The sequence below is a fragment of the Puntigrus tetrazona genome, chromosome 10, assembly GCF_018831695.1.
Source record: "Puntigrus tetrazona isolate hp1 chromosome 10, ASM1883169v1, whole genome shotgun sequence".
NCBI classification, from domain to species: domain Eukaryota; kingdom Metazoa; phylum Chordata; class Actinopteri; order Cypriniformes; family Cyprinidae; genus Puntigrus; species Puntigrus tetrazona.
The window spans coordinates 1,609,353-1,634,079 of NC_056708.1; the positions used below are offsets into that span (position 1 = coordinate 1,609,353).

At 37.8% G+C, this 24,727-nt stretch overlaps 1 protein-coding gene across 7 annotated transcripts in view; it reads right to left on the reverse strand.

The window, feature by feature from the left end:
- The window catches only part of ptbp3 (polypyrimidine tract binding protein 3), a 57,564-nt gene that overhangs the window by 16,955 nt on the left and 15,882 nt on the right, over positions 1–24,727 (reverse strand). For 2 of the 7 annotated variants that reach the window (XM_043250770.1, XM_043250769.1), the window contains exons 2-6: positions 15,086–15,161; positions 6,635–6,804; positions 3,908–4,054; positions 2,717–2,884; positions 1,501–1,611 (exon numbers count right to left, since the gene is read on the reverse strand). In XM_043250770.1, the coding sequence (XP_043106705.1) occupies positions 1,501–1,611; positions 2,717–2,884; positions 3,908–4,054; positions 6,635–6,804; positions 15,086–15,110 (621 nt within the window). In that variant the 5' untranslated portion in view covers positions 15,111–15,161. Of the gene's footprint in view, positions 1–1,500; positions 1,612–2,716; positions 2,885–3,907; positions 4,055–6,634; positions 6,805–8,778; positions 8,901–15,085; positions 15,162–24,400; positions 24,479–24,727 lie in introns of those variants that run through there. The other 5 variants (XM_043250772.1, XM_043250774.1, XM_043250771.1 and 2 more) reach the window with 4 other exon arrangements.

Genomic DNA, 24,727 nt, shown 5'->3' on the forward strand with positions numbered 1-24,727 from the left:
TGGCTTCGAGCAATCAGACGAACAAATTCTGGCTGTTGTCATAAAATCATCTCGCTGCCTTGTATTTAATGCCAAATCTACACTTAGATTATCGCGGGGACTCGAGGATGAGCTCTTTTGGGCTGATAAGCTACCTTTCCCCTCCGACTGCCCTAGAAACGGCTAGGCAGCATGCTGGAAAACACCTTAGCAACTGTGATTCAACACCAATTCACAGGTTTGAGGGTGGTTACAGTAGATACAGTAGATATTTTGAGTTTTTTTTACAACTGAAATACTGTTTTCTATGCAAATATATTGTGAAATGTAATTTATTCATGCGAGCGAAGCTGAATTTTTAGCATCTTTACTCCAGTGTTATATGATTCATTTCTGACTGTTATCAATGTGCCGCCTTATATTTTCCTAGAAACTGTGATGCACGAATCCAAAAGACTACTTAGATCACCTATTTACTGATTTGCAGAGGACAATCATATTGATATAAAAAATGCAAAAAGAACGTAAATATATTTAATTTGCTGTATTACACATTACATTATGTCAAAGTTTCCTGAGGGTCGTAAAGCAACAGCACTAGCAGGCTCTATGAATTTAATAAAAAGCTAATAATCATTAAGTTAAAATAAAACGATGTCATGTGAAAAATATGCAATCATGTAATCAATAAAAAAAGCGGTCTGATTACTAATGCTGTAAAATGCAATATAAACTAATTACGAGTACTTAAGTTTTTCATCCTGATTATATTCAGATTGCATGCAATATCCCAAAAAAACCCTGATCCATTAATTAAACTTTTGACCTTTTCTTGTATTTGTCATATAACGTGTAAAAATGCACTTTTAATTAGTGTTACATTTCTGCAATTGATAATCGCTCCAGCTCAAGCTGCTGAGAAAGTAAGGTGCATTTGCGAACAATTGTTCCTTTTTTGCAGCGACTTTAAATGGGAGGAAGGGGGGCTTCGTGGCCCATTTCAAAAAAGACCCCTGTCCCCACCCCTCCTGTTACACTAACAAATACTCTCTTTGTGCAAGGAGGCAATGCAACATGGCAGCCGCACAATAGATAACACCCTCCGACCAGAGGAGTAATTACTTGCTAGCTCTTTTTCCCCTGCTGAGCTGCATTGGCATTCATTAGATAACCTCAACGGTGACATATTAATTACAGGGGCGGTTTGATTTGTGCGGTCTACTGGGAGCTGGTTTTCCTGCCGTCTTCCTGTTGCTTTGACAAATTTTCGGCTCCGCACCAAAAAATACCAGAGAGCTCCAAAAATTGAGGTGATGGAGGACAGGTGCGATCGATCGTGAAGCTTTGATTATACGGGACGGCCGAGCGATTAGGAAACAGCGCTGACCGCAGATAAACCATCTGTCTCCACAGACAGCCCGAGGAAATAAACTAGCATGTGCTAAAGCCGGCTGCCAACCCGGTTCATCCCACCCCCGAGACGACAAGAGCATTTCTTGGGTTGTATGTGTCGGTACTGACCACTTTGGCGTGATGTGCGTTCATTGGATCTGCATATTGTAGCAAGGCCTGGAACTGGTTGTTCTTGGTGAAGGTAATGATCTTCAGGACCGTTCCAAATTTTGAGAAGATCTAAATGAAGGAGAAGGCAAGGGCATTAAAAACATAACCAAGGTGGTTTTGAGCTGGTTTAGATGGTCAGCTGGCTAATAAGTGCCCCGAATCCCAATAAAAACCAATAAACTTTCGCGGTCCACAAGACTGAGCGTTTTGTGCCACTTTGACCTTGTTTAAAGATAGTTTTAGAAGGTCACTAGGTGTTAAAGAAGCAAGCGTACATTATAAACAGTGAAAGCAGTGCAAGAAAACAAATGAAGTAACAAGTATTTGAGACTAGAATCTGCTTGATGTATTGCAGAAAGCAAAAACACTTCAGAGAGGAAACACTTATTAACACTTATTTTCCCCTCAATAAATGAATAGTTAGTAAGGCAGTTGTTAAGTTTAGATGTTGTGTAGGATTAGGGATATAGAAGAAGCTATTAATATGTGCTTAATTACTACTAATAAATGGCTAATATTTTAGTAATATGCATGCTAATTAGACACTAAAATAAAGTGCAAATATATTTCCAAATATCAAAGTGAAAGTTGAATCTGGAATTTGAATCAGCAGCTATGTTTCCATCCGAAGATTCAAATTAAACTTATGCGCAAAACTGGAATATCTCATAAACATGGGGATAAGGCACCACTTCCTGGCAAACTAAATATCAATATTAATGTAAGAGAAGGCATCAAATATAATAATTTTCATATATGATATAAACAAATTGGCTAACTTGCGGCTCAGAGTGAGCTGATGAAACACAATAAATGTGGTTGTTTGGGAACACAGTTATTATTAAGAAATATTTCGATTACAGACTTTGCTCATCCATTATAGAATGATCATAAAGACATATAGGTCCTGTGTAAATGAGATCAATCAAGTTATCCCGTCTCATATCGCAAAGTCACATGACTTTTTCAATGCGAAAGGAGGGATGTATTTGGTAAATGTGTTCTCCAATCGTTTTACTCAAACGTTTTTGATGAGTACTTTATGAGCATATTGCCGCTTCCATCTGGTTTTAGGTGCGATATTACAAAATGGACAAAATAGACGGATGGACACGTAGCTAGCGTCAATTTCCAGACCGATTTGAGATCAATGAAAAGCGTAGTGTAGTTTTACCTGGTGTAGCACTTCTAGAGACACTGGGTAGTAGAGATTCTCTACGATGATACGAAGCACAGGACTCTGTCCGGGCATCATTCCTCCATCACTGGCTGTCGCAGTCCCAGAGAGTGTCATATTCCCAGAATGCACTGCATTTACAGCTTGCAGAGCAGCCTGAGCCCTCTACAAGTGAGACGCAAAGGGTTAACACTCTCTAAACTCCTCGAAAACTTTACGCCGCACCTCAGTCTTACTACAGCACTAGTCGCTACGCCTGATTCCCAAGACACTAAACTGCACCATCAGCAAATGACTCCGTAATGAGCCGTTTTACATACTTAAAACTAATAGCTCTGGGTAAAGCAAAAGAATAAAGCAGGCACTAAATATGCTGAGATACCATTTGTACCAGTTCTTAAAAAGAAAACAAGCTAATAATGTTAGAATTATGTATAGGTTTAATGCAAGAACGTAGTGAACATAGACCAGAACGTTTTCTTTTCAAAAAGCTTCTCTTTCTTTGACACTTTATAACATGGCAAGGTTGTTAGCTAGATATAATAAAAAAAAAGAAAAGAGTACAATTTCATGCACTGAAGGAATCTTTTACTTCTACTTATAGTTCTTCAATATATCAAACACTATTGAAAGCAGTATAAGTGTGTGTGTGTGTGTGTATACTGTATATAAAGAATTTATTTGCAAAAACGGATGACTCTGGGGTTTTTTTTGTTTTCAAAAATCATGTTTTTTTTGTGTTATCAAAAAAACGTAGTCGCAATAACCCAACTATAGTTTGATTGAGATTATTTGGAATGCACAGAAAAACTAATTTTTTTTATCTGTTTTTGCAAATGAACTCTTCATATCCTCTACATACGAAAACTAATATGAATACAAAAATCTTTTATCTACAGGTGGAGTCAAATTTCAGAGAAAGCACCGTTGTCAATATGAGTCATATATGGAGTCACTTTCACACAACGACAAAATGCATGTTCCTTTTTAATCATCGCACGTAACTCCTAATCATTTAGACTCCATTTAGAATCATTGAAATGAATGAATTTCGGACATGAAATCTGGCCAAGCCCCAACAAACGTGAGAGAACTGCATGCAAACAGAAGTGTTTTTATATATCCTTGGGCCATGTTATCTGTGATTATGAGGTGTTTAAAAGTGTTTGGAGCGATAGTGATTCTCACCCCCTGGTTGGGCAGATTATCGGTCTTGAGCTCGCGGTGGTTGGAGTACTGGATGTAGACGGGCTGGTTGCGGACATGGGGTGTGGCTGTGGTGTAGTAGTTAACCATGGTGATTGCTGCTTCTTCAGAAGCCATTTCTATAAAAGCCTGTAGTGCAAAGAAAGACTGTAAGTGCTCGGCCCTGATAACAACAGCGTTCAGATAATTGCACATGGTGTCAGTTAATCCAACTATTTCTCTGTTTTAATGCAACCCTCAAATGAAAGAAATATTGTCGGGATAGAACAATCTTAATCTAGTCTGTGGAGCAAACAATGAAGGACGGAGTTAAAGCATTGTTCAAATCGCTAACCCTAAGCATGAGCAAAACAGCAGCGATGCTCGTCTTAACAGGCGCCTCTAATAATTATTCTGACCTCATCAAGCAAGGCGTGAAAGATTTATAGATGCAGAATCTAACAATAAACAGAATCTTTTGAAGCCTCAATCAAATCAAGCAGCAAACAACATATGCAACAGGGGCATTAGAAATCTGTCTGCCTGTCTTTTCTTGTCTAAATATGCTCGTTTCCATTTGAATATGAAAAGACGCTGGAGTGGAAGCCGGAGACTGCTGTGTTTTCGCAGGGCTTCTGTTATTAGACGGACCTTGATGTGTTTGAAAGGATGCACACTTCAGTTTCTATCACTGGCCATCGCTAATGAAGCCAAAACAGATCTGGACCCTTGTCCTCAACAGCCCTTATAAAAGGAAAAATACAGACAAAATGATTCTTTGATGATGGTGTTTTTTAGGTCAGTCTCGTCAAAAAAATATCAGGTTCTTAATTCGGTTTAATCCAAAGGTTAAAAAAAATATATCTTAATTAATACTTATAATAGAAAATAAATAAAAAAAAAAATCTAAATATTGAGAAAATCCTGTTTAAAGTAGTCCAAATGAAGTTCTCACAGCAATTTAAGTTGTTTTATCAGAAATTAACTTTTGATATATTTAAGGTTATTTACGAAATATCTTCATGGATCATATTATTTACAGTGGGGCTCAATGATATTGGCACCCTTGGTAAATATGATCAAAGAAAATGAATCTGAAATGGTAATCTTTTATTTAATACACAAAAATGTAATCTTTCAGTAGATAATGAGAATTTAAAATGGGGGTAAATATCATTATGAATTTTTTTTTTCTTAAATACACATCGGGCCCAGTTATTGGCACTCTTTTATTCATTATTCATTTCTCAGTTTAGAGACCATTCCTTCATCCAGAATCACTCTAGACCCTTTACATTCACAGCTTCATCTCTTCAGTTCACGTCACTCATTTTCTACAGGGTTCAGGTCAGAGGACTGCAATGGCCAGCAGAAGCTTGCTTTTGTGCTCAGTGACCCATTTTTGTGTTTTTTGAGGTTTGTTTTGGATTATTGTACGTTTTGAAGATCCAAACATGGCCCATTATATGATTTCTAACAGAATCTATCACTTCTTGAATTTTTTTCTGTTGTATTTGATAGAATCCATGATGCCATGTGCATAAATAAAAAGTCCAGGACCTCCAGCAGGTCACAAATAAATATCATAATTTCATTGAACATTATTTTTATCCCTGTGTTCACCAAATCAATAAAAAGCTAAAAACCATAGAAGCCAGTCCCATTTGAAATTACAGTCGTGTCTGATAACTGAATATAATGGAGTTTTTTTTCGATGTTTTTAAAGCCACTTGACTTATTTGTGAAGCTCAATTATCTTTTGCTGCGCATCAAAAATATAATCATTGTTTATTCTCATTGTGACGGATGATTAAGGGAATTTTGGCTTTGTTTAACCTGCTATTTATATTTCTGTAAAGCAGGAAGCCATGGCTGGATAATTTTATGTTCATAAACACCCTGAAATGCTCAAAATTGTAAATATGAATGGGCAGACACTTCAGAGATATTTTACTCGTAACATTTTCTAGGGGTGCCCAATGTGTATTTGAGAAAAACATTTATTTCTTAAGGATATTTCCAGCCATTTTAAATTCTTATTACCCAATAAAAGATTAGATTTTTGTGAATTGTTTTAAATAAAAGATCAAAGGGATTAACAATGCAGATTAATTTTCACAGCTGCCTTTGTTCATATTTACCAAGGGCGCCAATCAGAGAGCACCACTGTACTTCACATCCTAATTATTTTTGGCACAAAAGAAAAATCAATCGTTTTGACCCATGCACTGTATTGCTGGCTACTGCTACAAAAATATACCCCAGTTATTTAAGACACAAGGTCCAGGGTCAAAAACACTACCCTGTCCAGAAATTCTTTCCTGTTTTTAAAATGGATTTTTTTTTAATGCATCCAATAATTTTTCTCAGTAAAAAAGTTTTATACGCTCAAAAAAGTAAAAGAACATTTGATTTTTTTTTCTTGATAAGCTTAATTTTTATGTCTAAGAATATTCCCGAAACAGAGGTATTGTCACACCATTGTCCGTACTGAGGAAGTAGGCCTACATTTCCTAAATCATGTTAGTTACACTGTGATGAACCACACAGAGGTTTAACAGTGGGAATATGGATGCTGGTTTGCTCTGATCTTATTCATGCCGTTTAATCCGGAAATTCCACTGCTAAACCAACATGAAAGCATAAGGTGAGAGTCTAAAAGGCAAATTTCGAACCCATCAGTTTCAAGAAAAGAGCAGAGATGTGTTCACAAGTTAATGGAGCACCTACTTGGTTTTTCCCTTTAAGCATCAACAGGTTGGTGACTTTGCCGAAAGGGACTCCTAGTGAGATGACCTCTGCCTCGGACACTTCGATGGGAACTTTACGGATGTGAAGGACACGGGAGGGGTCACAAGGAGATCGTTCTCCTTTATACTTTTTACCGTCAGTGCCATTAGCTGCCAAAAAGGGAAAAAGAAAGAGACAGATTATTATTTTTTAATATGACCAGATTTCCAAATGCCAAAACTGGCATTGATGTACATGGATATTACTAAAGCAAGACCCATCAGACACCAAACACTATTATTATCGATTGACTGACACCAAAAAGGTCACGGTTACAAAATATTTTACAATCTTTTGGCCTCACAAAGAGCCTTCAATGAAGGTCACTAAACACCAGACAAAAAGACGTGGGCAGAAACACAAAACAGACAATAAGACAGTGGTGGGCAGCATCTTTGACGCTTCCCCTCGAAACAATACGACAACCCTCTTACAGGATTAAGCAGGCCTCAGTAGCCTGTCAAGACTCCAAATGGCACCCATTGTGGGACGTTTGGCACTTGGCTATGTCCAGGGGCACATCACAGGCTGGTGACAGGTTTAACATAGACAGACCGTGGCAGAGTGCCTGCCTCAGCTTTCAACACTCGGAGCTTTCTTTCAAGCCCTTGCGCTTCTTGCGTTCGTCTGATTGTAGATAACAGCAACGAAGCAATCGATATCAGTATCAATCAAAACAGAAAGATGGTAGAATGTATTAAATGTTTATGTTTTTAACCGACACACATTAAAACCTACAGTGGGCAGACTTGTGGTCAATTGGCCTAATTTCCCATTATTAGCCAAACATCTAGTCCTGCCCCCAAAATAACCCCCACACAATGATGGAAGTCTACTTTTAAATGTTTTCCTTCAAATTGTCTCAAATTGAACAATAAACTTGGTTAGGAGAAAGCATTTTAGCACTGGAAAGTTGCACACTTCACCCTGAAGTAATTGCAGAAGAGAAACAAAAGAAGTGCAAAAATAGCTGCATTGTTAGACTGTCCTATTATGTATTTGTCTAGTTATTGGTAGGTCATCCATAAACAATGAACGTAAAAGCTCCATTACTGTAATACAGGGAAAACATATTCTGATACATTAAAATATGGGTCAAATGTTCCTGAGTTTGTATGCGTGTATGTTAGGTAGAAATGGCACCAATTTCTACATAAGAAAGCTGTAGTCCACGAGGACAAGTGAAAGTGAGATTGTTCTCTCTCATGCACTGATACACTCTCTCTTTCCAAAGTTAAGCCTGTCGACAAGGGGAGACACAGAGAAACAGCAGTGCACAAAAGAAAGCACTGCCATCAGCAGGACATACAGACACAGCAGAAAAAATGAACAGGCTAAATAAAGTTATCCATACTCTCCCCTCGCTGCCTAGCTCAGTGATCCAGACCCACCCCTCACATCCTAGTGTTCTAGCTCCTCACAGCCCAGCACAGTGATCCAGACCATCTCTATACAGCACAGCAGTGATCCAGACCATCACCATACAGCACAGCAGTGATCCAGACCATCACCATACAGCCCAGCACAGTGATCCAGACCATCTCCATACAGCCCAGCACAGTGATCCAGACCATCACCATACAGCCCAGCACAGTGATCCAGACCATCTCCATACAGCCCAGCACAGTGATCCAGACCATCACCATACAGCCCAGCACAGTGATCCAGACCATCACCATACAGCCCAGCACAGTGATCCAGACCATCACCATACAGCCCAGCACAGTGATCCAGACCAGCATAATAATCTATCTTTTCACAGCCCAGCACAATGATCCAGACCAGCCTAGTGTTCTAGCTTCTCACAGCCCAGCACAGTGATACAGCCCATCTCTTCACAGCCCAGAACAGTGATCAAGACCATCTCCATACAGCCCAGCAGTGATCCAGACCAGCATAATAATCCAGACCAGCCTAGTGTTCTAGCTTCTCACAGCCCAGCACAGTGATACAGACCAGCCTAATAATCTAGCTTCTCACAGCCCAGCAGTGATCTATATTCAGCACTAACAGTGACCCTTCCTTCACACCCCAGCAGGGAACCCATGTCAACCCTCAGAGTCCAACACGAACCCGTTCCTTACCTTAAAACCCAGTCCCTCTTCTAACAGCTCGTACTTTCCCACCCTCACAAATCTTAAAGTTTCATTTGCTCTTAATCTTCTCTTTCTTCTTTTCCCACTGCTACAAGCTTGTACTTACAGACCACATGTCATTTATGATGCAACAATGACACTAAAAGGAGAAGTACCCATGTGACTAGATTACCAATAAGGGTCAAATCACTGTAGTGTGTGCTTTTCAGCTGCTGAAATGGAAATTGTAACAAGAAAAAAACCTTATCAAAGCAACAGGCAACTACGTGTAATCCTATGGGGGTTGTGATAATGAGTGACGGCCTTCTGGAGTCCGTCTGCAAGCTGGTGTCAGCAAATGTTTAAGGTATTCAAGATTCTTCCACAACATAATAACAATTTACTTAAAAATATATAGCACTTTGCTAAGTAAATATATGAATGTTTGCTTGTATACCATGTTTACTCTTGTGTACGCATACTGATTCCAGCACTGCCCGTTGTACAAGCAGATAAAATATAGTCAGTGTTCCAATTACGTCCTGCCTAGTCTGACAGCTACAAACACAAACCCTTATTTAATACTAATGAGGTCTGTCTTAGTCCAGACCCTGCATCTAGATTCAGTTGAAAGCGATAAGGATAATGAAAAACAAGCGTGCATCTGCAAGACATCTAATGTTAACACACAGAACGTGGATATGATTAAATAGGCAACAAAACAAAACCTCCGGTGGAATAACGCAATGCAGACTGAGGCAGTAGCCTACCACATGCAGAGAGCTAACAAACAGAGAAAAGAAACACGATAATCCCTTTACAGAACAAGCAGATTGCATTCATGATATTTTCCCATACTGCAGAAAAGGACGTGCTGAAAGAAAAAAAAAAAACCATAACTGCTGCTGAATAGCTCTTAGTCTGCAGTTTTCTTCCCTGGAGGCTCATTTGGAATATAAAATGTGCATGTTTGAATAAGCTCAATTATGAAATTTTAGCACATACTAAAGACGGCCCTCATTTGCAAAAACTTGGATCATTATTGCATTATTATAACTAAACCTTTACTGCATCTAGGGATTTGTTTAGGATGCACGGATGAGACTCTTATGTGTCCTAGAGACAGGCATCGCGCCACATAGCAGCCACTAGGAGAACAGAAAGATGATTGGCCCACTTTTCCAATGACCCTGTGTTACCATGGTGACCATACACATGACCTATCAAGGCATCTGGCTTCACCACGGCGATTCATCTCATTGTGCCGTTAACAAATCTTATTGTGTGTTTAATGTGATTAGAGGAACCATCCCTGGATCGAATATGCCACAGGCCTTTCAAGAGGAAATGAGAAAAAAGGATCTTTGAAATTCTCTGGCCATATGTAAACCCAACGCACAGGATGGATTGTGACAAAAAACACAAAAAACATTTCCTACATTACTTAAGCATGCCAACATTTTGGTAACACTTTAGTTGAAGAACCAATTCTCACTATTAACTAGTTGCTTATTAGTATGCATATTACTAGTGGCTGTTTAATAGTGTTTCTAAAGCAATATTAGAATCTGCATGAATGACCAAAAGGAGAATTGGTCCCCAAAGAAACGTATGACCGAAATTTAGCAAAAACTTATTTGCAGACTCTGCTAAAACATCGTTTTTAAGCTTGAATTGAAAGTAACATGTAAAATGACATAAATAAAAACAATAAATAATTAAAATAATATAAATTCTCAATATTTTTATTATTTGTGTATTTCATTGATCCATCGGAAAAAATTATACTTTTAGATAACAAAAAGCAATATATATATATATATATATATATATATATATATATATATAGAGAGAGAGAGAGATAGATATAGATATATAAATAGATAGATAGATATAGATAAGATAGAAGAAAAAATGGATAATTTTTAGATAACAAAAAAAATATATATATATATATATATATATATATATATATATATATATATATATATATAGATAGATAGATAGATAGATAGATATATAGATAGATAGAAGAAAGATATAGATAGATATAGATAAGATAGAAGAAAAAATGGAATGTTAGCAATAAAGGCTCTCTCTTTTTTTGTTTTTTGAAAACAAGTAGTTAGAATAAAAATAGAATAATGAGTGCAAGTGTTAGGGGGTCAAGTAGGTTTTTAAATAAAAAAATGAAAAGAAATATAAAATATAATTAGAATGGAGAGTGCTAGAGTTAGAGGGGCAAATGAAGATGGAAGAGGTGTGTTTTTAGTAATATTTCACAATATTACTGTTTCATTCAATACTATTCAACACCTGCCTGGTCAGCGTTGAGACTTTTTTTAATGTTAGTGTACAGATGTGTAGCTAAAATATACCTCTTAAATGTTCATAATTAATAATTAACTTTCATTGCGCATTTCTTTTTGAATTTAGTTATATGAGAGGTTTAATTAAAACTACGCACGATAACTATAAATCCCATTTAGAGTTAGATTAAGGATAAAAGTATGATGCAAGTTTGCCCGAAGAGCTGTCATTACACTATACAAACAACATTAAACTCTATTTGCGCAACAAACAAAGCCGAAACAGCACGAAGTATTCTCCAGCGCAGCATTATCTGTTTGCAGAAAGCATCCGTTTCCGACGATAATCGTCGGCGCGTCACCCAAGAGACCAGAGAAGAATCTTTTCCTTGCAGTCACTGTCGATTCAGCGGACTACAGTACTACAGTAAAAACGGTCGCTAGGACACCACAGAATTCACGGAATGCCGTTCGCAAACCGAGCTCTCAGCGACTTCCCAGCAACAGTTCCCACGTCCGTCTGGAATTCGTGGAATGCCGTGCTTCACCGCGAGCGTTACCTTCGCGCCGCTCCACCTGCCTGCCGCTTCCACTGAGGAGCCAGTGACGTTTCTCATCCGTGGCTAGATGGAGGACGGCGTGGTGTTCAGTTTGATAAAGGCTGGTCACACGCTTACACACACCCCAAAGCCCAGTCAAACATGTCTGATCAGCTTGAACTCATGCTTATGGGCTGTACTGTCAACTTTGCCTGGAGCAAGAGGGAGTATGTCAGGTTTGACAGGGCAGAAACGCTCTTGTATTGTTCTGGCAGAGTGGTCCCAGTAGACAGCAATCAAGTGTGCATGTGTTTGCCAAGGTGGAACGACTCCGAGCCTTTGGGCTCTCATATGCTTGATGTGCCGGAACACAAGGTTTGCTTCACATGGGGGAAAAGGATCCGGTCCTACATGCTTTTCAGGAGATCATGACCTACAGCCGAGAGAAAAAGCAGTGACTGCGGGACTAAACCCAACTAACTAGACTAGCAAACTATAAACTGAGTTGTGTAATAGAAATAGTCGGCCATGTTGACGAGTGCTGGTATGAGATTTAAACGACTAGTTCAAACAAGTACAAAGACATTTTATCGCTCATACCTAGCAATAAAAATATGATCCAAGAACGTTTTGCTACTGCTATTAAATCTTTTTTAACATCTAGTTTTTTTAATGCTTAAAAAAAGCAACGGCAATGGGAATGTTTGGGTTTAATATTTTGCAAACATTATTATATTATATTACTATAATATTACTATATGTTGTAAACAGTCAATGAAATAGATTTTAAAATAGAAAATGTATTCATAAACCAAAACATAGTTCAAACGGTATGGAAATATGGCCTACATGGAAATTGCCTATTAGAGATCAAAACTAGATTTATAATGATTTAATAATGGGTTTTTTTTTTGTATGTTTCTATTACATTCATATTTTTTATATTTTTCAATACTGTAAAGTATGTTTCTTATGAGCTGTACTTAAATATTATATTTACAGATAACTCATTTTTGTGATGTTAATGCATTTTCTTAGAACAAAATATATAGAAGAAAATATAGTTAAATGCTTTAAAAATGTTTATATTTTCTAAATATATATCCAAAAATATAGACAAAAATATATTTACAGAAATATATATTTTAAACAATAATTTTATATATATATATATATATATATATATATATATATATATATATATATATATATATATATATATATAAACTGTATGAGTATAACTACCATTTTATTGAACAGCATGGTTTTAATTTAAAAATTGTTCGGGCAAAAGTAAAGACAACGTTTACCATTTTATTAACAAAAAGAATTATTAACTATTTTCAACGGCATAATACTGACCTTGATGTAAGCGAGCTAGACTGAGCTATCAGCACAAAGACTCAGGACCGGCTTTGTTATGGCTCCAGTTTTGAGTAGCAACAACCACGTTGTACTGAGAAGGCCATTTCGAGTCAAGAAACCCAAACAATGATACAGCCGGCTCCATAACAGAGAGAAATATAAGGGTCCATTTCTCTTCAATGTACAATTCAGTAGCAGAACAAATTGAGCTAAATGCTAAATGCTAACGACAGGGTATTTCAGATTAACGGTTGACCTTACACAAGAAAACAGTGTAACCTAAGGTGGTTGGTTAGCTTGACAAAGCTGGTTAGGCAGGTCTGTTTTGACCAGATAAACCGGATAAGACAGTAAACCACCTCAGGCAGGTAATAAAACACAAAATAATATTTGAAAAGAGAAAAAATGCATTATTCATTGACATTAAATTTTAAAATTGAGAAAAGGAAAGTTCCAACACGCTCTCAGGGCATTTCATAACTACTATTTTTCTAAATTTCTACAATAATCTCAATAATATGTTTTATACGCACTCTTTCTCAATTGTGTTGTTTCTAAATTATGCAAAATATTTATTTATAAAAAAATATATTTATTTAAAAATGTATAAATAATCTATCTAAATGTTTACCACGCATAAAGCATTACATTCTAAATAGAAATAACATTTATACCAATACATTTAATATAAAATAATTGCATTTAACCAGGCTAGACAAAGCCTAGGTACTTAAAACAGTAAATCCTACAAAATACTTTCTTCTGCCTTCTGGCGATTCAGTCCGAAAATCAAACAATAAACCAAAGAAAGATCCACTACACCATGGCTACGCCGAGGAAATGCAATGATTCATGTGAAATGCCAGAAACAGCAATACTTCATAGAGAAGCGCAAACCTTGATCTTCCCAACAATACCAGCATCTCAGCTCCTTTTTTGTATTCCGTTTCAGCACAGCGTGCATCCGCGAACCGTACCGGCCGTTCGGCGCTTGACCGCATTAAACGCCATCATTTTGCAATTATTTGGCCAGATCGCTAAAATGCCAAGCACGTCTGAAAGCACTCGCTGCGTGGCTTTCACGACAAGCAGAAAATATCAAAATATAGAAGCTCTCCGGAGGCTTTCCACTTTAAACTCCCAAAATAATAGAGACGCTGTTTCCCCTTCCAAAGCACAACAACATATTACGGATTATTGTTTACCGGGGGGAGGATGAACGAGAGAGAGAAAGACCGAGAGAAAATAAAAGACAGAGAGGGGTAAGAGAAGATGGGGAGCAGATGATGGGGTCATTTCACTCTGCCCTCCATTTTATCTCCATTCAGACGCTCAAATAACAGCTAATACACTCCAACCATTTCACCACCACACGCTGGTCACGGAGGAGTTAGTTTCCAGTGCTGCTAAAAAAGGGTTTCGGTGTATATAGCTGTCCATAGCATGAGCAGAATTTATCCGATTTAAGTCAACCGTATACGCAAGATCTTTAAAATTCAGATTCTATAGGCTTGATATGCATGAACAAGTATGGAGGATGTCGACATGAAAAGCTATCATTTGCTAACTTCGTACTTTTTTTAACACACCTGGCTAAAACACAAGGGATCATTTACAGTCTGGCGCAAAACAAACCTCTGCATGCTAATCAGGACCCCAAGGCAAAACGGAGGTTTGTGTGATAATGAGTGATTGATCGTAGTGTACATAAATAAATGGACATGAAATATTGATTGGAGTTTAAATTATTTTACTATGTAAGTGATATGAGTGAACTGGCACAGCCGCTCCGGACGAAATCAATTGGCTGGAACGTCATTAGCGCTAATTATACCGCGCCATGCCATAGCCAATCAGAATAAAGTATTATTTTCTCTCAATCTTCGTTACATTAGCAGAAACGAAAAAGTCATTTCAGAGGCGAGGAAAGTTATTCAATTACGAAAACACACATTTGGCGTCAATCGCGAACGCCGGCGTTTATTTCATGCGCTCCTGTGACCGCAAGACCTCGCAGGAATAACTCAACAAACAGGCCAAGTCAAATCATCTCTAAAAATGTCTAGACTGTTAATGGAAGTGATGTTGAGGAACAGACAGTACCTGTGGATGGAGTGGAACTGCTCATGGTAGTAAAGCAACACGAGGAGGCGGAAACAGGAGGCTCTCCAGATGCCCACTGAAACACACGAATATGAAAGTTTCAGTCAAAGTGACAAGTGGGAATCTGAACAAATATGAGAAACCACCCCTAAAAACCACTTGTTATGCCAAATTTGGATGCAAATAATCTGCGGTACCCTGTGAAGCCAGCTATGATTGAGCGATGTTGCAAAAAAAGGGAGTAAATTCCGTTGTATTCCAAAACGGAATCTTTATTTCCTCGCCACACTCCGATCGAAACCCGTCCGCTGATGACACGGACCTGCGTGGCGCGTGCACCAAACCAATCAAAAGCCCCCGCGCCGCGTTAAAGGACTGTTTTCAGTGCAGAAGGGACATTTCAGCGGCGCATCAATTCCTTGAGGACGATGTCTAACAAGCGCACAAATGCATCCATTAGCTGCAAATTGTCTGCGAGGTGGGCGGATCAAGAGTACAATCTATTCGGCTATAAGATGGCTGGCACGTGATGCTGCCTTCAGATAGCCAGCCTCGAGAGGAAATGTCTCCATTTGTGTTGCATTTCCTGTGCGAGGCACTTACAGCTCAGGGAACACCGTCGTAATTGTCCGTTTCTAATTTTAGAGCTTTTTTTTGCGACCGTGTTGGAGTTCTTGCGCTGGACGATAAAGAGTTATGTTTGCTTTACTTCTTTGGAAAAACTATTTGGGGCGTTTCAAAAGTTGTAGTGCTATTTTAATATGGCTTAGATAATTTTATAGCACTTATTCACATTTTAAATATTTCATTTCGGGTTACGTTTTGGTCATTTTATTTAAGTTTTAGATTAATATTTATATTTACAATAATACTTCTATTCCATTTATGGCTTTTTTTAAATTATAAAAATATTTTTTAGTCTTAGTTAATATGTAGCCTGCGCATGACTTGCATAAATTGCGCGATTTACTAATTTGTTCCCTCATTTTAAATAAATCATGCGAACAAAATCGTTGCTTCCTGTCCGCATTCGCTTTAATTGAGTTGAATTTGAATGGAATGAAATATAGAGACATTCTCATTGGATGCAATCTATATGAGTTTAATAAAATACGGACAGGAAGCAGAACTAATTATTACTACACTATATTGTGTGCATAATTACCTAAAAAAAGTACAATTTCGTAAATCAAGGGAACGAATCAGTAAACCGCACACAAGATTTTTCCCTGCATGTCTTGTGCACAGCTCTGTAAGTTAACGATAACAGTACTAGTAAGCAATGTCACCCCTCTACTAACTAGTTATAAACATTTAAGCTTCAGTGGTAAACCCAAAAGCACATAAGAAATTCGAAATCAGAAAAAATAAACAATATTATACAATAATTAGTTCAGGTCCTCAATCTCGATTGGCTGAGGAGCGTTCCATGACTGAGTGGTGATTGTGAAGAAGAATGTAAACGCTTGCAAAGGATTATTTAAAGAATATTTGCAGGATCACTCATGAATTAAAAATACGCGAACTAACTGGGTTGAATTTTGCCGTACTCAATAAATTCTTGTATATATATATATAACTGCTTTATAGAAGCAATGCAACAGTCCCAAACTGGATTACTGTGTGATATTGCTTAACCATGAAGTTATGAAATCTAAAGATCAGTCGCCACGGCTGACATGTCATGAGAATATTAGACCGACCCTATTCAAGATCGAGCGAAACCAGACTGTTTAATTCTAAAGATCAGAGATGGAGGAAAAAGATCATACAAAATACAATTACAACTGATTTTGCTGCGAGAAGCCTTGACTGACTAATAAACTGCTGCAAAGGTCAGAGGCAAGGCCTGATGGGTAGAGCATGTGTTTCGACATGTTGTGTTTGTGAGAGACTTGTGCTCGAATCCAGGTTGGGTCATTTCCTGATCCGATTCGTCTCTCCACCCAACAGTGTTTCCTGTCTCTCGGTCTAAATCAATAAAATGGCTAAAATCCCCAAAATGGAAACGCAGCCCCTGAAACAAAAGTGAGCCTGGACTACAAAACCATTCCTAAGTAGCGCTGGCTGATCTTAAAACATGTCAGTGCCTTTGTTTTGTCTTAAGATGCACACCAGTACTGTTTTTTTCTAAGGCATGTCTATAAAAATGGACCTGATTGAACTACGGTCTAACTCTGGCTTAGTGCAAGCCCTATCTATGAAACCGGGTCTGTATGGGTCAGAATGACTGATTTTTCTTTTATACCAAAAAACATTGGGATATTAAGTAAAGCACGTATTCCAATACGTTTCGTATTTGTTTGGCGGTCAACGGGACAGTCACAAGCCTCCCGGTTTTATCAAAAATATCTGCTCAGATTGCATTTTTAAAACATCGCATCTCAGCCAAATATGGTTCTGTCCAAAAAAACCATACATCAGTGGAAAGCTGTTTATTTCAAACCGCAACAGGTATTTGCAGGCTAAACGTCCTCTTGCGTATAAGCAGCCCAAAAAATCCTATAAAGCGCATCCAAGCAGACATTTGAGATCTGCCGGTCCGCAGCTCTTATTAAAAAAAGAGTTCACGCTCAGGGTCATGCGTGATGCACGCAGCAGGTCTGAATGCAGCGCAGCGGCCGCCCGCTCGCTCTGTTGTTTGTGTTATTCAGCTCAGCCAGGTGTTGTTGGAAGGGAGAGCTGGCTTCCCAGGCGGAGCCGTCTCCATGCCGTCTCCCTATTGGTGCGTTTCTGTCACCTCAGCCTACCAGGAAAGAACACAAAGCTTATCTTTGCTTTTTTTAGACGAAATTCAAATGAGTCCAGGCAGAGTATGAATATGCAAAAAGAAAGGAACAAAAACGATAGAATCTCTTTACCCTTTACAGCTAAGCCCCTCTCTGATGCCCGTGACATTTTGTGCGTCGAGATGGGCTGAAGGTGATGAAACGCGACACCGACGCCGAGCGCTCGCATCGTAATCGCCGTTTCCCTGAACATGCCCTCTGCGGGTCAGGGCAGGTCACGCGGCCCGGCCCTCGCCGGCTCCACTGTGCCAATTTCCCACTCCGCCATCGTTATAGCTGAGTGTCTTTAATTAGTCGAGGCCAGAGAGAGAGAGAGAGAGGTCTGATTGCAATTATATCCTTTCCCCGGCATTCTCTCATCAGCTTCGAATTCTGTACGAAAACCCGGAGCACTACTCATTATAGAAACCAACGTTTCTGACTTCAACGACGTCTTCTCGAAAAAATAACGAGTGTTTGGATTCACAAAATATTTGATCGTCAGATATTTTTAGAGATATGGTCATCACAGTATATTCTTGACGGGATATAAATAGAGCTCCCTCGTACGTCAAGGAAGGATGCAAATATAGAAACTCAAAGGGATCGGTCCAGGTCACACTTCAGACTGAAATGAAAGACGTAATCAATTATATTTTGCATTAAGAAAATGAAGCCATTTTCAGGCCCATTAAGATCTGTTGCATTATTTCTTCCATTATTTTTTATGACAATTAGTCACATTTCCCTCCAGTAGTCATTACCGTAACGCAAAAAAAAAACCTCATTACTTTAATGTCATCTATGTCAGCCAGCTAGATCATTTTGTCTTGGTGATATATTTGCATCACAAAGCGACAACATTCAATATGACACAGGAAATTTACTATATATACTATTTACTATATAAATATAAATATGCATCAATGTCGGAACTGAAAATTCTGTCCAAAAACCTAATCCAAAAAACTTTTTAAACACAACTTGAATATATTTAATTTATTTTATATATATATATATATATGTGTGTAATATTTTAATAATACTGAATTAAAAAAAAAAATAAGGCTATAAAATAACAAAACTGGATAGGATTTATATTAATAATGGTAATACTTTCCACAGGGTTCATTGGTTAACTACTAACATTAAGACAGATTAATAAATACTGTAATAAATGTATTGTTCATTGTTCTTTGATGTTAGTTAACACATTAACCTAACATTCAATAGCAATACATTATTTTTATTAATTCCCATGCAACAGAATAAGATCTAACGTTTTAAAAAACGAATTGTCCAAATAATGTATATTATCTGTTATTATTATCAGAGCAAAGACAAGGGCAGAGCGCAAACTATATTATATTATAATATATAAAAAAATCAAATAACAAATAACATAACATTTTGACTTTACACCAAGAAAGAAACTGCAGGCCCTAACTTTTTTATTTGCTGTAATTAAAAATATATTAAAATATATAATATGTAATATATTAAAAATATTATAATTACCAGGCAATCTGAATCATCCAGACTTAAAAGAGCTCGAGCACTTAAAGGAATGGTTCGACCAAAAATGTTTATTCTGTCATTAATTACCTTCATCTCGCTCCAAAACCACAAGAACCTTGGTAGACCTTTAGGACACAAATTAAGATATTTTTGATGAAATCCAAGAGATTTCTGTACTTCCGTAGCCAGCAAAGCAACGGACACGTTCAAGGCCCAGACAGGTAGAAATCAAAGGTTTCAACCTGAATTTTATGAAAACAAAAGCAACGACTTTACAAAAAAAACTCTTCTCTTCCAGGTATGACTCTTACGGTTTATTCCTCTGCTTAAAAAACATTAGGGCTGAATCCTGGACTAGCCTATTTTAACAATCTTCTGACTGCTTTCTGGACCTTCCACCAAAAACATCTTATCTTGTGTTCAGAGGATGAACAGGGTTTGCAACGACATGAGGGTGAACGACAAAGGACGGAATTTTCATTTTTGGGGGAACTAAGCCTTTATAGCCTTTATTATAATAGACAAGATTATAATAACAGCTCATTAGTATGTGTTGGCGTGTATTATAGTGAGCGTGCGCTGGGCCATACGTAATGGTCAGCACTGGTATTACAGTAATGAGGACCACTGTTAGGAATAAACTTAAAAACAGCGCTCTTTAATCATTACCGTAATGAGAATATGGAGCGGTAATGAGCTTCATTGTCCTGAAAGTAATGTCATGAATAGGCTTGTTAAACCAAGCTATTACTGTTATTATTTTGAAGCAACATATGTCCCGGACATGTTTTCAAGAGATCGACGCGGTCAACCATCACTGCAAGTCGTATTGTTCGTTCTTCTCTGGCTTTCATACTTCTCTTAATTAATTAATAAATGCATCTTTCTCGTTTATCTCCCCGAGCATTCGCTAAACAAAAGCTCTGGGTGCTAATGCAAATGAAAATGCGCAGGTGTGACGGGGTTTTCTTGATAAGACAGACAGCATTTCCACAACAACAAACAAAAAGCCGCCGCTACTCGTTGTTTAATGTTATTAATAAAAAAAAATCTGGTGGGGGAAATTAAAACTTTAAAATGATCTTTTCAAAATGGAGCGGAAAAGAAGACAAGGCTTTAAAGATGGTTAATAATGGTTTGATCATTTTATAGCCTGGCTGGGGGATATTCTGTAATTAACAGGGGCAGAGAAAATGAAATCAGGTTGTCAGGGTTGCAGAAGTTAATAATGTAAAAGCGCAATTTTCACCATTCATTAATCCAGAGAGCACATCGCTGGAGGTTATCTGAGGGATTTTTTTAAGTGTGGACAAGCTATTGTTTTGACACGCAGCATCAGGGTATTGCTGAGAAAACAGGGTGTAGACTGAAAACAAACACAAGAGCTTTTCTTAAAGAAACAGTTCACCCGAGAACGAAAGTCGAAACGTGGTCGAATCATGTTCGGTGTTATTCATCGTCGTCAACCTGGTGTGACGCGTCCTGATGCGATGTATTTGAATATAAGCAAACTAGTGCTGCACAACGCTGGAAAATACGAACATTGCAATATTTTTGTAGCCAATACAATGTCAGTGTTTTCCAGTATATTATAGCACTAACACACATCATTTCTGACAATCAAAATATTCCAATATCAGTTTCAATATATCAGTTCCATTATTAATATTCATTTTATGGGTGATTTTGTTATAGGGTGCGTATATGCATAAGAAAAAAAAAATGTGTAAAAATAAGTGCCTTATGTGGAACACAGTAAGAGATGTTTTGAAAAATGCTCATGCTGCTCTTTTCCATACAATGAAACTGAATGAAGGGCTTTGGCTCTCAAGGTCTGCTATACAATTTAGAGCCGATATACATACACACACACACACACATATATATATATATATATATGTGTGTGTGTGTGAGTGTTTTTGCAATTATTATAAGTCATAACCGCTTAATGCATATAATAACTGCAGCCTGCCTAATTGACATCATACTACAGTATGGAGTTTATCTGTTATTATGAAAGTATCACACACCACTAATGCAAATGAGATCTGAGATTAGCAGATTTTCAGCCTGTTCCTAAAGCTAAGCCAACATTTCACAGAAAACAGCATAAAGACCATTTTTGGACCTTGAAGCCTTGAAGAAGTATGGAAAAGAGCAGCATACACATTTTTCAAAATATCTTCTTTTGTGTCCCACAGAGAAAACATTTTTTTTTTTTGGATGAACCACAGAATTGCTCTGGAAAAAGAAAAAGTATTAACTATCACGAAAAGCCATTTCAAAGCATGGCAACGCAGCGCACAGAAGCCCAAACTGAACGCAGCAATTGATCCTATGGGCACTGTGGGATGCTCGGTTGCTGTTTTTGATGTTGAAAGCAGCAAAGAGAATAACCATGGAAACAGGAGGGGGGGTGTTTTCAAAGAGAGGTTTCGCCTTATGTAATATTCAGTACCAACGATGCCACCGAGAAGGATACTGGGATAAACTGCCCTCGCAACCCAAAAAAATACAGCTAAAATTCACAATATGAACCTAGCGTTTGTAAGGCAGTTACCTAAACGTAGCACGCCGACTCTATCGGTAAAGAAAGGAATTTTACACGCGTCTTTCTGTAACAGGCAGTAAATACCTGCCCGGCCGGCCGGTGAAAGAAAAACTGCCGCTTCCTTGGAAAGGCACAAATATTATACAGCTGACAGCGAGCGAATCGATATCCTCAAGTCTTAAGCGATCCGCTTCAGCCGGGTCTCACCACAACATGCTGCTTTGCCAAATTGCCCTGTTACCACGAGCATCGCCAGACAATAACATTTTCCATCAGACCACATTGAGGAATTGAGGAGTGGATTTGCGGCCGAGAGCTCTCCGTCGGAGCAGGCTGTTTGGATGCACGCCAGGCTCAAATGATCTTTAGTTTTATCAATCTCCTCATGCGACGGACCCGAAACAAGCCAAACTAGCGCCTGGCCTCCCAGCTTGGGCTTAAAGAGGAACGCGGGACCGACGTTGTTCTCCTGCAGCGCCAGCGATTTTGAAATGAATATCAAAGACGTTAGGCAGACAACAGACCGTCTTCTTCCTGACGGAGATATTATGCAACGTGTGAATAATTCCTCAGCCATTTGATGTTTCTTTGATGGCCTTGTTGTTCAAGGTATTGGATTTATGGATCGTGCGTGCAGAGGCAGGCAACGAAATTTGCGCAATAATGGAGTTAAAGAATTTAGGGTGTTATTGACAGCGGACTAATAAATGCAGAAAAAAAAACTGAATGATGTGTAAAATATAAAGGCATCATGCATGGGATCAGCCTTTATGACGGAAAGCAAGTGTACTACGATCACTTTTTCTAATAACGTCACGAAACAAGATAAAATTACATTATAAAGGTTAAGACTTGTTTTCATAAAGGTTTGGATTTATTTGTCACATGCACATTGAAATAGTAAGAATCTCCATGAATTTATGCTTTTACAAAAACATTATGTTAATTTTATATATATATATATATATATATATATATATATATATATATATATTATTTTTTTTTTTTTAATTGTTTTATATATATATATATATATATATATATATATATATATATATATATATATTAAAAAAACATACTGAATTTTAGATAAGATATTTAAATATTTAATTAAATGTCAAATGAGACATATTTAACTTTTTAGATATACACATTTAAGTAAAAATGTTATATTGTTTTCTAAATATACATGCTTAAAAAAACAGTTTACATTGAATTTTACATACAGCTAAATATTTGATTCTACGTATACATATTTAACTTTTACAAAACGTTTACCTTCGATTTTTTATATAAATCTCAAAACTGCACGTACCGAATTATTACGCGCAACACGATTCAATTTAAATCAATTCAATTTGAACGAAAGTTTTAAACTAGTTTGCTTTACTCGAACAGTCTTTTAAAGGATGTTTGGATGAAACAAGAGCCAAATACTGATGAAGAGGATAAAGATTTTTTGGTGAGCAACTAAAACACATCAAAGCGACGAGGGCCGGCGTGCGGAGTCAATGTTCTTTGAACAAACGCGGTTCTCCATCTGACATCGTTTCTAATCATTTCCTCTGATTCCCTTTCTCAGACTGTTACGGAGGAGCATTAATTCTCTATGTCTGCTTTTTATCTCGGAGGGAACCCGCTGTGTGCGTCGAGTGTGTGAACATGTGTTTAGTCTGCCTGACCAACTGTTCTAACCTCATTCTCTCTCCTACTTCTTATCGCGACCGTCTAGTCATGCATCTGTGAGCAGACCAGAAAAAGCATGTATTAAATTCACATTATCAAACAGCCAGCGTCGTAATGATCCCCCCCCCATCCACACACACAGGTACACGATGCGCTGTTCTCATAAACACAGATTGCAATCACTACAAAATAAATAACCGAAAACATCAATCCAAATATTGCTGCTTAGTAAACATGCATTTTGATACAAGGCTGCCATATTGGAAACACATGGAACAGTAAACCAGGTGTCAACGAGGACTTTCATCAACAGATGGAGTCCATAGTGCAATGAAGCAGAAAAATGGCTCATTTATTAAAAATCGTTAAATGTAGCTTGAAGTCGATCCTTGATGCATAACATAAACAAATCGAACGGGCACCGAGTTTTTGGTCTTAAAGTCACACGGATGCAAAGGCGAAAGTGTTTTTTGTTTTTTTCCTCTGGTCATTATTTAATACTGCACTATTCGAATCGCTTTCTGTAATAAGAATATCTGCACGATCAACTATATTTTGTAAATGGTGCCTTTAAAACTATTTTACGTAAACACGCACATTTACTTAAATCACTTCTGCAGATATCGAAATGAGCATAGTTTACATTATTATTTCTGATATTAGATGGAAATAAACGTAGCAAACCGACGATGTATGACAACTTGTTTAGACATAATTGCATACAGCGATGCTATTTTTCCTCCGTGTCTATTCAGTCTAAATGTGAAATAACGACAAGGAGCAAAACTGTACCTTAAACTCATCTCCAGCATGTCAAGAGTATTCCTGCGTTCATAAGCGACGAGAGAGTTAAAGAGAGACAGACAGAGGGAGGGAGACAGACAGACAGAGAGAGAGAGAGAGAGAGAGAGAGAGAGAGAGAGCACAAGGAGGAGGAGGAGGAGAAGTGCATGTGAGATGAAGGGAAGATTGAAACAGACGGAGCTCAAGAGAACAGTGAGGGTTCGGGAGAAACAGACAGAAGGGAAGATGAACCGAGGGAGGAGGAGGAGGAAGAGGACGACGAGGAGGAGGGTGTTTCGTGTGTGTGTGTGTGTGTGTGTGTGTGTGTGTGAGAGA